The 13,456-nt window shown below is 38.2% G+C and overlaps 1 protein-coding gene across 1 annotated transcript in view; it reads left to right on the top strand.

Moving 5' to 3' along the window:
- Nucleotides 1–13,456, top strand: part of Micu1 (mitochondrial calcium uptake 1) — a 146,148-nt gene that overhangs the window by 16,473 nt on the left and 116,219 nt on the right. Inside the window, exons 2-4 of the mRNA XM_013025589.1 lie at nucleotides 4,343–4,504; nucleotides 7,105–7,279; nucleotides 8,992–9,154. Coding sequence (XP_012881043.1) covers nucleotides 4,344–4,504; nucleotides 7,105–7,279; nucleotides 8,992–9,154 — 499 coding nt within the window. The 5' untranslated portion in view covers nucleotide 4,343. The remainder of the gene's footprint in view (nucleotides 1–4,342; nucleotides 4,505–7,104; nucleotides 7,280–8,991; nucleotides 9,155–13,456) is intronic.

Below are 13,456 nucleotides of genomic sequence, written 5' to 3'. Positions count from 1 at the left end.
TTGTACAAGTTCTTGTTTTTGTTTGTTTCTTAAGGCAGCATCTTGCTCTATAGCCAGTCTGACCTCAAGCTCTTCATCCTCCTGCTTCAGCCGCTCTAGTGCTAGATTGCAGGTATGGTCTAACACATCGGCTTAAGAGTGGTAATTATTTCATATATTATTTTATGAAATGAGATGAATTTTCATTTGAAACTTAAGAAGAGCTGGTCCAAGAAAGAGCTTAGAAAAGTAATAATGTTTATTACCCGTGTGTGTGGGGGGGGGGGATGGGAAGGGATGGGAAGGGGAAACAAAGGAGGAGGCAACAATGCTTGATAAGAAATGTACTCATGGGCTGGGAAGTTGGCTCAGTGGTAGAGCGCTTGCCTTGCATGCCTGAGGCCCTGGGTTCGATTCCTCAGCACCACATAAGCAAAAGGAAAAAAGCCGGAAGTGGTGCTGTGGCTCAAGTGGTAGAGCGCTAGCCTTGAGCTGAAGAGCTGAGGGACAGCGCCCAGGCCCAGAGTTCAGGCCCCACGACCGGACCCCCCCCCCCAAAAAAAAAGAAATGTACTCATTACCTTGCCCAGGTAATTATAACCCATCTGTGTGGTATTTTCACAATAATAATAAAAATAATGTTTATTAGATTTCATATCTTAGACTTGCATTTAGAAACAGTGATGCAACCAAGCCAGAAACTTGACTGAAATAATTTTCAGGCTAATAGTTTGGGTTTTGTTGTTGTTGCTTTATTGTTTGTACTAGTTTGAACTCAAAGCCTTGTACTCTGGTCAGTGCTCTGCCACTTGAGCCATGCCTCCAGCTTAGTGTTTTGCTGATTGTTTTGGGTGATGAGTAGTCCATTGTCTCTTGCTGTTATAAACTATGATACAAAGACTAACCACTTATGTGTACATAATTGCATGAATTGTCAGAAGGGGAATTTGGGGGCCAATTTTTACAGTTTATGTAGGTAATTTTGATGGTTGCTACCAAATTTCCCTTCAAAGATTGTATCAATTAACATTTTATTCATACTGACATTCTGTAACATTGTGGAGTGTGTTTTGAAACCCATGAAATCTTACTAGCTTGATATGTAAAGAAAGAATATCTTAGTGTAGTTCTTTTGGTATTTGGCTTTACAGTGTTGGAGATAGGGCCTTGTGCATGCTAGGCAGGTGCTCTACCACCGAGATCTACCTCCGCCCCTCTTACCATAATGTTAATTTGGATTTTCCCATTATGAATGAGAGTAAGTATCTTTTCGTAGTTTTCAGACACATTTTTATTTCTCCAACTGAATTACTATATCTCTGTCTCAGCTTTCTGTCAGTTTATAATGTTTTACTGTTATGATTAAAATTTTTAAATACTTGTGTTATATGATTATTGATCTTTCTATAGTTGAACATTTGATGTCCTTGTACTTATTATTTTTGCAGTGGTGGGGATTGAAACTAGAGCCTTTTGCATGCTAGCCAAGCACTTTACTCCTTTAATTTCCTTTCATACCTGTTTATTCTGCTGAGAACAAATAACATCTTTTTCCTATTTAGATTATTTGGGAGTAAAAAAATGCTAATATCTACTTACGATTTTTGTACTAAATAACTGAGTAAACCATTCACTTAATGCCTTCATCTCTAAAATTTATTGATTTAAGTGATTTCCTACTTCTGCAACTCTGAAATTTACCAAAAGCAATAAGCTTAATAGCCTTAACATAGGTATTAAAATGCAGCAGTGATACACTATTACAAGTTTCTAACAATCTTGTTCTAGAAGTTTCTTTTTGGATAGATGATACTTTTCTTTCAATTACCTCCCTTGACATTTCTTAGAGTACTTTTTATCTTTTTGCACAAACATGGAAGATATTTTTTGAGGCATGTCTTATGGCAGGGATAGGGGTAAAGGACATCAAGTGTGACAGAATATTGGGAAAGACAATGCACTGCTTTTTACTTAATTTAACACGTCATTAAATGTGCTTATTAATCTTCATTACTTTATAACTGTTGCAGATTGGCCTATTTAGTTCTTCTGGACTGCTAGAAAGCTGATCTCCTTAAATCTGTTTCTCATCAAAACTTAACACATCAACCAGTTATGCTTTTTATTCACCACAGAGCTAGGATTAAATTATAATAGAGCCTTTCTTATGGATTCTTATTTACTTCACATTTATGAAAATTCTACTAGCTAAGATATATATATATATATATATATATATATATATATATATATATATATATATATATATATATATATATATATATCTTTTGATGTATTCTTTAGGGAATGAGATTAAAGCCAACATTGAAATGAGGAAAAGACACATTTGAGTTGCAAGCATCAAAATTTAAATGGAATGTTACTGAAACCCAGAACTTCTGAGGTTTAAAATTCCCTAGTGCCATAACACAGAGAAATGGTTTTTTAAAACTAACCAATCTTGAATACATGATATGATCTTAGTTTTTCTCCCCATGAAACAGATTAAGTTTTGTTATTGTTGTTTTCTACTAGCAAAAAACAAAAACAAAACATGAGAGCATTGAAGAAATAAAAGAAACATTGAACATTTTTTTAATGTGGTGTTAGGGTCAAATTCTGGTCCTTGTGCTTATTAGGCACTCACTGTTCCACCTCTGAGCTGTGTATACCCCATGCTAGGCAGTACTTTCATTTGACTGGTTAGTGAACTTTTCCCCCACAGAGTACCCAAGAGTAGAGTTGAGACTGGATCTTAGGTTACTGGATTCATTCTTAGTCCTTGTTAAGTTTCAACCATACTGCTTAGTGTTATTATTTTAATCTCTTTCCCCTTTCTATCTTCCACAGCTCCAGTCCTTTACATATTGATATATGTTAGGTACTGATCATTTACTGATCATATGTTAGGAATCTGGTAATTTTCTCTGGAAATTTTCTTGTTTGACTCTATTTTGGGTTTCTACATTTACTTAAACTAAGCATTCATCAACATCCAGCCCTAAAGATTTATAACCTTTTTGTTATTGTAGAGTTGATATAGAGGGGGTTACAATTATATGGATAAGGTAATGAGGAATGAGAACAATTCTTTTTGAACCATGTATCCCCTTCTGTTCCTTTCTCCCAGTTTCCCCCTCCCGTTCCCACCCGCATTATCTATAGTTCCCAGGTTTTTGGCTTTCTGGTTGTACTCATCATGTCTTGGTTAGCTCTTTACCTGTGCTTCTTTGTAGTTTATTCACTACACAGCTAATGAATAAGTGGGCCATTCTTTAAACAATATTTGTATCCTCCTGAGTTGCTAGGATTACAAATGTGAGCCACTGGCTCCAGGATTCAGCCTGATCTTTTGACCCACTCCCCCCAATTTTGCATTTACTGTTTATTGCTTGCTGATTGTACTTCAAGTGTGTATTAAGTGTCTTGGGTGTATTATCCCAGTCCTTAGCCATCCGTGTGTGTGTGTGTGTGTGTGTGTGTGTGCGCGCGCGCGTGTGTGTGTGTGCGCACACCAGAGAAGAAAAAAAGCAATAGTATTGCCATGTTCTCAGGGCCTAGGGCTCTTGCTCAGCCTTTTCACTCACAGCTGGCCCTCTACCATTTGAACCATACCTTCTATTTCTGGCTTTTTTTCTGAGTAATTGGAGGTAAGAATCTCGATGATTGGTCTGCTTGAACTGTCTCCAAACTGAGACCCTCAGATCTTGCTTTCTAGATAGCTAGGATTATAGATATTATACCACCAGTGCCTGCCTGCCTGCCTGCCTGTCTGCCTTCCTTCCTTCCTTCCTTCCTTTCTTCCTTCCTTCCTTCCTTCCTTCCTTCTGTCCTCTCTTCCCTCCCTCCTTCCTTCCTTCCTTCCTTCTGTCCTCCCTTCCCTCCCTCCTTCTCTTTCTCTCTCTTTTGTTTGTTCATTCTCATTCTTTTTTGGTGCTAGTGTAAGGGATTGAACTCAGAGCCTGGGTACTGTCTCTGACCTTTTTTTGTGTGTAAGTCATGGGGCTTGGGCTCAAGGTGTCTCTGGGCTTTTACAAAGGAAGTACTTTCTTGGTGTCTGTGTCAATCCTAGAAGTAGTGGCTATTTCCTACATCTGCTATCTCTTTGCTTCCTAAGTGGTGGTTATCATTCCCTGTTATAGTTATCATGTGGTTTATGTCATTTGACTTTGACATATTGGGTTTTATAAGTAGAAAGCCTTGCTAATAACTTGTTCTGAGCATTAAGTAGGATAATACTTTCAGTGATAATTCACAAACATAATGACTGCCACAGAATAAGCCCTTCACCATCATCTGTTGATACTACCATCACCAACAACAACAATCTGGTAAGAGTGACATTTCTGCTGGTTTTTCACAGGATGTTTCGTCTTAACTCACTCTCTGCATTGGCAGAACTGGCTGTGGGCTCTCGGTGGTACCATGGGGCATCACAGCCCACCCAGACCAAGCGAAGATTAATGATAGTGGCTTTCCTGGGAGCTTCTGCAGTAACTGCAAGTACTGGCCTCTTGTGGAAAAGGTGAGTATGTTCTGATAATCTCATTCCAGCAAGTACTTTCAGTTTTCTTTGATATTAGAAAATTGATTTCTAGCTTATTTGTTGCCCAAAGTATTCAGCATTAATAATATTGTCCATTGCTTTCCTGTCTGTAAAATCAGGAGTTATTAAGAGTAAATGAGTTATTGCTTCTTAATTGCTTAGAACAGTACCTAACATTTTTGTAAAAATATGTCTTCTGCAGACTTATTTAGTATTTAGTCTTATTATTTGACACACAGTAAGCTTTCAATGTACATTAGTATTGGGTATATAGAAGGGTGGGTAATGTATGGAAATGAGAGAATATGTTGGTGCAAAAAAAAAAATGGGGCTATGACACAAAAGTTCTACTATACTGCTAAACCCTGACTTTGATCCTCAGTGCCACAAGGGAGCAAAAGACTCGGTAGCTTAATTACATATAATTTATATAATATACATAGAATATATAGTACATAGTATATAAACTATATATATATAGTAGAGAGAGAGAGAGAGAGAGTTTATTTCTGTTGTGCTCAGAGGTAGATGAGTATTTTTTTTTGTTTTAAATAAGATCTCTCTGTGTTGCCCAGACTGCTCTCAAATTTGTGATTCTTCTGCCTCAGCCTCCTATGTACTGGGATTAAAGACATAATCAGCTGGTGTGCCACCACAACCAAAAAGAGAAATAATTTATATAATTTTATTTTTGTTGTTGTTGGTGGTAGTGGTCATGGGGCTTAAACTGTGCTCTGTCTCTGAGCTCTTTTGCTCAAGGCTAGTGCTCTACCACTTTGAGCCACAGCGTCACTTCCAGTTTTTGAGTGGTTAATTGGAGATTAGAGTCTCCGGGGGACTTTTCTGCCCAGGCTGACTTTGAACCACAGTCATCAGATGTCAGCCTCCTGAGTAGCTAGGATTATAGGTGTAAGTCACCAGTGCCTGGCTAATTTTCTTTCTCTTAAGTTTATATATAACATGATACATGTTATATGTACATTTCAAACAAGTATATATTTTGCTATTATTTGATGGAGTGTTTTATAAATTAATTAGGTTAAGTTGGCTAACACTGTGGTCATGTCTTTTTTATCCTTACTGTTCTACTTGTTCTGTCAACTACTATACTGTAGTTGTTGATTTCTCTGTTCATCATTTCAGTACTTAGAAGTAAGCAGTTTCTTTTCCCAAGTAAAATGAACACATTTATTTTTCCTAAGTGGGAACCATATCAAGCACAGTTAGGAATAAGCAATGAAAATAAATGAACAACAAAAAGTGTTACAGCCCTGAGTAATTTTTAATGTAATTCAGTTCAGTATTGTATCTTCATTTGAAACATGAGCTGAATTAATTCTAATATCAAAATAAACTGGGAACTTTTTCCATTTCTCAAGCTGATTTTGGAACCAGATCTACATTCTGCCTTGCTCTCTAGCCTCAGTTTTTGAGTCAAGTCTTCTCTGATATCAGTGCCAGGATAGTAGTTTATGCCATATCTCAGCCTCCTGAGTCTCTAGGATTATAGGCATGAACCATCACAACCCGCTATTCATGTGCTTTCTTTAATGTACTAAGAGACATATAACAAAATTGACTATCTTTTTAAGCTTGGGAAATTTTTAGTAAATGAAAAGATTAGCTTTTCTATGAGTTATGGTTGTAAAAACATGTTGAGACAAATCTGTAAAAGTGTAAATCAAAATTACAATATCATAAATAGATAGCTTTCACAGAAAAATTAGCTGTCTTAATCATTTTTAAGTATATACTTCAGTCATGTCAGATATATTCACATCATTGTGACAGATCTAAACTTCATCTTGCAAAATGAATTGCTATACTAATGACGTACTAAAAACTAAATACTCTTCTCTCTCCCATCCATTTCCAGATCTTTCTTTACCTCCCTAAACTGTATCTCCTTACCTATTAAACAATAACTCATCAATCCCATGTCCACACTCCCTGGCAGGCACCATTCTACTTTGTTTCTATTCATTTAATAACTCCAGGTAACTCATGAAAGTGGAATATAGTGTTTGTCTTTTTTGTGACTGGCTTATTTCACTTAACATCCTCCCTCACTCAAATCCTTACTATTCATCCTTATAGCCTGTGATAAGATTTCTTTTCTTTTCTTTTTTGTCATGGTAGGGCTTGAACTCAGGGCATAGGTGCTACCCCTGAACTTCTTCACTCAAGGCTAGTGCGCTACCACTTTGAGCCATAGTGCCACTTCTAGTTTTCTGGGGGCTAATTGAAGATAAGGCTCATAGGCTTTTTCTGCCTCCTCAGTAGCTAGGATTACAGGTGTGAGCCACCAGTGCTCTGCCTATATTTCTGGTTTTGTTTGTTTGGTTTGGGTTTTTTTTTGAGGAACTTCTTCATGAAAAATGTTTACATTTTTGGGCAATACTACGGTTTGAATTAAGGGCATCGTGCCTTGTTGACTGGCATGATACTTCTAAGCCATGCCTCTAGCATTTCATGTAGAATTTTCTGACAGATTTTATTGTAAGTTGTTTCTGTGAGTGCTTGTGTGGTTAATATGATGGACTTTCATGTTTACTCTAGATTTCTCTTTTGCATATTAGGGCTCATGCAGAATCACCATCATGTGTAAACAATCTAAAGACTGACATTGGTGATAAAGGAAAGAATAAAGATGAAGGGGAAGTTTGTAACCAAGAAAAAAAGGCTTCAGATAATGGTGTTGAGCCATATTCAGAAGAGAAAAAGAAGAAACGTTCTGGATTCAGAGACAGAAAAGTATGAAACAAAATCTTATATACTAATCAAAACTATATAATTTTACTGTAGAATGCAGTAGACTCTCCTTCAGTATGGATTTCAAATGGTTCATATACATTTGTAAATTATTTACCTCATTTTCCATAATGTTCTAGAGGTCAGCAAAATTCACAAGACTCCTTTCTCAGCCCATCTTTACGGATCGTGGTAGAAGCCTGTCATCCTAAATTACATGGGAGGCTGAGATTGGGAGGAACATGGATTTAAGCCAGTCTGCAGAAAAGTTCTCAAGACTTCCTCACAATAGAAAGAACCTTGGTGGGGCTGGGAAGGTAGCTCAGTGGTAGAGTGCTTGCCTTGCATGCATGAGGACCTGGGTTCGATTCCTCAGCACCACATAAGAAAAAAGCCAGAAATGACGCTGTGGCTCAAGTGGTAGAGTGCTAGCCTTGAGCTGAAGAGCTGAGGGACAGTGCCCAGGCCCAGAGTTTAGGCCCCACTACTGGACTCAAAAAAATTAAATATTAATGAGCTGCTTTATGGACATAGAACTGGTGCAGATTTTTTAGGTTTTATTGCCTTGACACATTTTCCATATATAATATATATGTATATGTATATATATATATATTACATGATTTATTGTTGACTGTCCAACGTGTTAAATTCTGATATGAGAGAAATTCTTTGCAACAAAATATTATGTGACTGCACAGATTTTTGTGTGTTCCATGTTCAGAGTGGAGAATTGTATGCCAGATGATGGAATGAATTTCATTAACATAGTACATATTTAGCTTAAAATGTAAGTCATACTTGATTTTGTAGCTCTTTGAACATTTGCTTGTGTGTTCTCCAACTCTGTTTCTAAATATGCCGTATGTAAAGGATCACTTTGCTTAATTCTATAATTTAAAGTCTATTGCCTAAGACCTGTTAGTAATTGTTTCCATGATATATAATTCTGTTTTTCTGTGCCATCATTTAATATACTTTGTCTTTGAAGGCCTGCTTACTACTCAGATCTTTGGAATCTGGTTTGTTTTATTTTAGGATCCAGGAAATTTCATAGAAGTAAGAGCTATAAAGTTAGCCCTCACTCCTTTTTTATTTTGTTGGTTTTTTTTTTTTGAGGGAGGAGGTTGGGTTTTTTTTTTGTTGTTGTTTGGTGTCTGTTTTGTTTCGTTTTTTTTTTAGACTGAGACCTGAAATGTATCCCAAACTGGCATGGAACTCATTATATAGCCCAGAGTAGTATCAAAATTTGAGATCCTCTTGCCTGTGCCTCCTAAGTGCTAGGATTACAGATATATACCATCATATCTGGCAAGTCAATCACTTTTTAAAAATTTGCTATTAAAACTTTAGAAGCTAGTATATGTATGACATTGTATTCTGTTACTAGGACCTTTTAAATTCTCTTAATGACATCTTTCAATTTTACAAACTTTCAACTCTTTAAAAAAAATGACAAAATTCTTTTTAAAAAGAGTGTAAATAAAAGGTACATGAACATTACTTCAACTGGAATATGAGTGGTATATCACAAGGGAGAAATTGAATTTTTTAAAAATCATTGTTATTTGTAATATAAAATCCAATTCTAAAAAAAGACAGTAATATTTTCTCAAATAGGATGAAGAATATAGTATATGAGACTTGGTAAATACTGATGATTAGATTATTTTAGTATTGTATATTATAATAACAATCTAAATTTCTAATTTTAGGTGATGGAATATGAGAATAGGATTCGAGCCTATTCCACACCAGACAAAATCTTCCGATACTTTGCTACCTTGAAAGTAATCAATGAGCCTGGTGAAACAGAAGTGTTTATGACGCCACAAGATTTTGTGCGATCTATAACACCCAATGAAAAACAACCAGAACGTAGGTGCTAAAGTGAAAAATAAGATTTTTGTTTTTGTTATAGACTGTTTTCTTTCCTTCCTTCCTTCCTGCCTGCTTGCCTGCCTGCCTGCCTTTCTTTTGCAGTTCTGGGGAGTATTAACTTGACTTCACCCTTGCTAGGTAGACATACTACTGCTTGAGTCATGCCTTCATTTTGCTCTGATTATATTAGTCTTGCTTTTTGTTCAGACCTGCCACCACTCCCATCTATTGATTGAAATGGGGTCTTGAGAACTTTTTGCTCAGTACTTCCTGAGTACAGGATTACAGGAGTGAGTCATTAGTACCCAGCGATTTTTCTTCTTTCTTTAGATTTCTTAATTTGTTTAGATCTATGCAATAATTTTATTCACTGTATTGATCAGTGGATGTCAATCATTTGTATTAGGCTTTAAGTGTAAAAGGAGAGTGTAGAAGGCAGTATGGCAATGCTTAAAGTATAGAGGAGATTGTGCTCTTCTGGCTGAGATTCATTGTCTATGAGAATGTTCCTAAAGCAATGCATCTCATATGTGATTGGTATCAAGATCCTATTTAGTTAGGGAAATAAAGACAGTAATAAGCAATTCCAGGAATATGATATTTTTACCATTTATTATTAATTATATAAAATACTGATTTTATTATGACATTTTCATACATGTATGTACTTCGGTCATATTTATGCCCTCACCACCCTCTCTTATCCCTCTTATCCCTCTTATCCCTCTTCCCCCTTGCTTCTCCCTGAGATAGTTTCTTTTTTTGGGGGGGGGTTCTGGTCGTGGGGCTGAACTCTGGGCTTGGGCGCTGTCCCTCAGCTCTTCAGCTCAAGGCTAGCGCTCTACCACTTCAGCCACAGCGCTACTTCTGGCTTTTTTCTTTTTGCTTATGTGGTGCTGAGGAATCGAACCCAGGGCCTCATGCATGCAAGGCAAGCACTCTACCACTGAGCCACCTTCCCAGCCCTTTGAGATAGTTTCTTATATTCTACTTTCAATTTTGGTTTTTTCCCAGAGCTATTGAAGTCCTATTCAGAAAGTCATTAGCTATATCTCTATTTTGAAATGTTTTTCCCTGTGTTTTCCTATAGTAGTTTCACAGTGCCAGGACTTATATAAAAGTCTTTGATCCATTTTCACATTGAGAGATAGAGACTGAAATGAAGTCTTTTTGCTTAGATTTGCCTCAAACTAAGATCTTCCTGATCTCCACCTCCTGAGTAGTTAGGATTGCAGACATGAGCTATTGAGCCCAGCTAATCTTTATCTTTTCAAGGAATCACTCTTAGTTTTATTGATCTTTTATATTGTTCTTTCACTATTTCATTAATTCTTGCCCTGATCTTTATTATGTCTTTCTATTTACTAATTTGAGGTTTGGCTTATTTTTATTCTTCAAGTTGTATCATTAGCTTTTTTACTTGAAACTTCTCTGGTTTTTCATGTAAGCACTCAGAACTATAAGCATCCTTCTTAGAAATGTTTCTTATAGGTTGTAATAAGTTACATGTTCATTTTCATTTGACTCTGGGATTTTTTAAAAATTTCTCCCCTGATTTATTCAACCATTCATTGACTATTCAAAAGTCTATTGTTCAGTTTCCATGTGTTCCTATAGTTTCTGTTGTTCTTATTATTAATTTCTAGTTTCATTCCATTGTGAGATCACAATGGAATAAACTTAGGCACAATAAATTATGAAGCAAGAATTTAGACCAATAAAGATGCTTTGTTATTTGAGCAATAGTGTTTTTATCCCTTTGGAAATAGATTATATATTCTTGAATTTAGTTTTGCAATTATTTACTTAATTTATTCATTTTTGTGGTGCTGAGGATTGACCCAGGCTCTGAAGTACTATGCTCTTGAACTGCATCTCCAACTCCATTTTTTAATTATTGGAAGTTTCATTACATAAATAGAAGAGTTACTAAATGTCTAATATTCCATGTACATTTCTGGTTTTTATGAAAAGCCACCATAATGAATAATTACTTTTCTTGTAAGACAATAACCATAAGGGGCAAACTCTAATATAGTAAAATAAGATTTAATGGGAAACTGGCTTCATTTTCATTTGTTCATTAACAGGAATTCCCACAAATGTTGATGTAGCATAAGTAAAGCATGTAATATTCATGTATGAATTGAAATGAAGAGTGAGGCTGGAGATATTTTTATAGTTTGAATTCTATCGTCAGTTAGCTGGTCTCTAGCCAGTATTTCATATTTCAATTTTGTTTTTATCATGACTTCACACATACCGTATCCCAGGATACCCAGCAGATCTAAATTTGTAAGTTTTAGTTTTAGAACTGTTCAAAAATAATCATGAAGTAAGACTACATAAAACCCTAAAATTAAACAGTTTTAAAATGAATAGAGAGCTGATAAATTTCAGAGTGAAAAGTTAAGAATACTTCTGTACTGAATACCAAATATATATATATATATATATATATATATGTATGTGTGTGTGTGTGTGTGTGTATGGATGGATAGATATAGAAACACACATATGTACATGTATATCTTTCTCATAGTTAATCAAGTATCCAGTCAAAAGGGAAAATAGAAGAGGGGGAACCAAGATGGCAACGGAACGGTAGGGAAACACCACAGCTCTCTCCAACCAAAAAGAGAGTTCGAGTTCCAACACTTAATTTCCCCAAGAGACCGACAACAACAAAAAGATGAACACCCAGAGAAAAACAGGAGGCAGAAAAAAACAAAAAAGAAAGAAAATGAAGAATTTCAGAACAGAGAAGCATGAAGACCCCTCCCCCAACCTTTACTGGTTGCACGGCAATGCACCCAGCTGCAGCCAGCCGCGCCCGGCAGGGGCTGCAGGGGGTCGTCTGCAGATCACCTACGCAAAAGACCCCTGAAGACCCGCTGATCGTGACGAACAGAGAAACCTCTGAGCCAGGCGCCTATACAAAGATTCCACCCCTACTCCTCACTCTCTGAGCAGAGGGGCTCCATCCTGACAAAGCCACTCGGCCCCATGGCGGGAACCCCAGAACTACACGGGTCACCCACAGAACGCCAGAGCAGAAGACCTGCAAGGTACTGGTGCTGACCCAGAGAGCACACACAGAGACAAACTCCAGGCTCAGAACCTGCACGGAGACCGCTCCCCCACCCCTTAACCAGAGGCCCATCCCATGGTGCCGACCCAAATAGCATCAACAGAGGCAGAGACAGAGGAGAAACAAACAGAGCCACCACCACCCGGCCCAGCTCACAAGCATCCCAACTGAACTCTGATTGTAGCTGCAACCAGTGACGTAGATCACACAGAAACAGCAACTAGCTCCAGGGTGAGTACCCTGCAGGTGACAGTGTATCCCTCCTCAAGGGAAACCAAAGCTGGTGGGAACCCCCCAGACCTTGACCCAGACTCCTATCCCAAAACCTGGACTACACTACCCACTAAAATTGGGAACTGTTTGAGAGCTCCACCAGCCTGTGTAGCACATCCAGCCAGCCAGGCCAGATCAAGAGCACCCCTGGAAGGGAGCTTAAAAACCCAAGCTAGGAACATCACCCCTGGGTCACAACAGCCAACAGTGGAAGAAACTTGAACTGTGTACTCCAGGCTGTGTAACCCAGGTGGGATACACAGCAGCACAGGTCCAACTGGAGTTCCCCAGGCCGGGGACTAGGAGCCAGGACCAGGCCAGGACCGGTGCCTGAGCAACACAACCAACTCATCCTGATTGAAGTCAGAAGCTGAGCATACGCCTCAGCAGAGGGGAGAAAACAGGGAATTGCACCCCCTGGGAATCATGCCCGTGACAGCAAAAGACCTGGGTGTCCAGGGCAAGAGAACCAGAAGCCCAAACCCCACCAGAACCTGACCCATATATCCCAGGCTGGGAATTGGACACCTCAGGCCACCAGCACCTGATAATAGTCAGGAGCTCAGGCTGGTAAGGTGGCTTAGTGGCAGAGTGCTTGCCTCGTGTGCATGAGGCCCTGGATCTGATTCCTCAGCACCACATAAGCAGAAGAGGCCAGAAGTGACGTCGTGGTTCAAATGGTAGGGTGCCAGCCTTGAGCTAAAGAGCTGAGGGACAGCGCCCAGGCCCAGAGTTCAGGCTCACAACCAGCCAAAAAATAAAAACATTAAGGATCCCATAGCAGACTCCAGCAACTGGGAGAGTACATCCAGCACATCCCATCTCACCAAGAGCACCTGTAGGAGTAAACAGGAGCAGTCTAGGCTGCTCAGTCCTTCTAAAGGTGGGAACTGTTAGTGATCTACAGCAGAGAGCCGAGAGCTCTATGTGGGTCA

This window comes from Dipodomys ordii, unplaced genomic scaffold (genome assembly GCF_000151885.1).
Source record: "Dipodomys ordii isolate 6190 unplaced genomic scaffold, Dord_2.0 Scaffold86, whole genome shotgun sequence".
Taxonomy (NCBI): Eukaryota; Metazoa; Chordata; class Mammalia; order Rodentia; family Heteromyidae; genus Dipodomys; species Dipodomys ordii.
The sequence above is the reverse complement of the archived record's forward strand: the minus strand, read 5'-3'. Positions and strand labels throughout refer to the sequence as shown.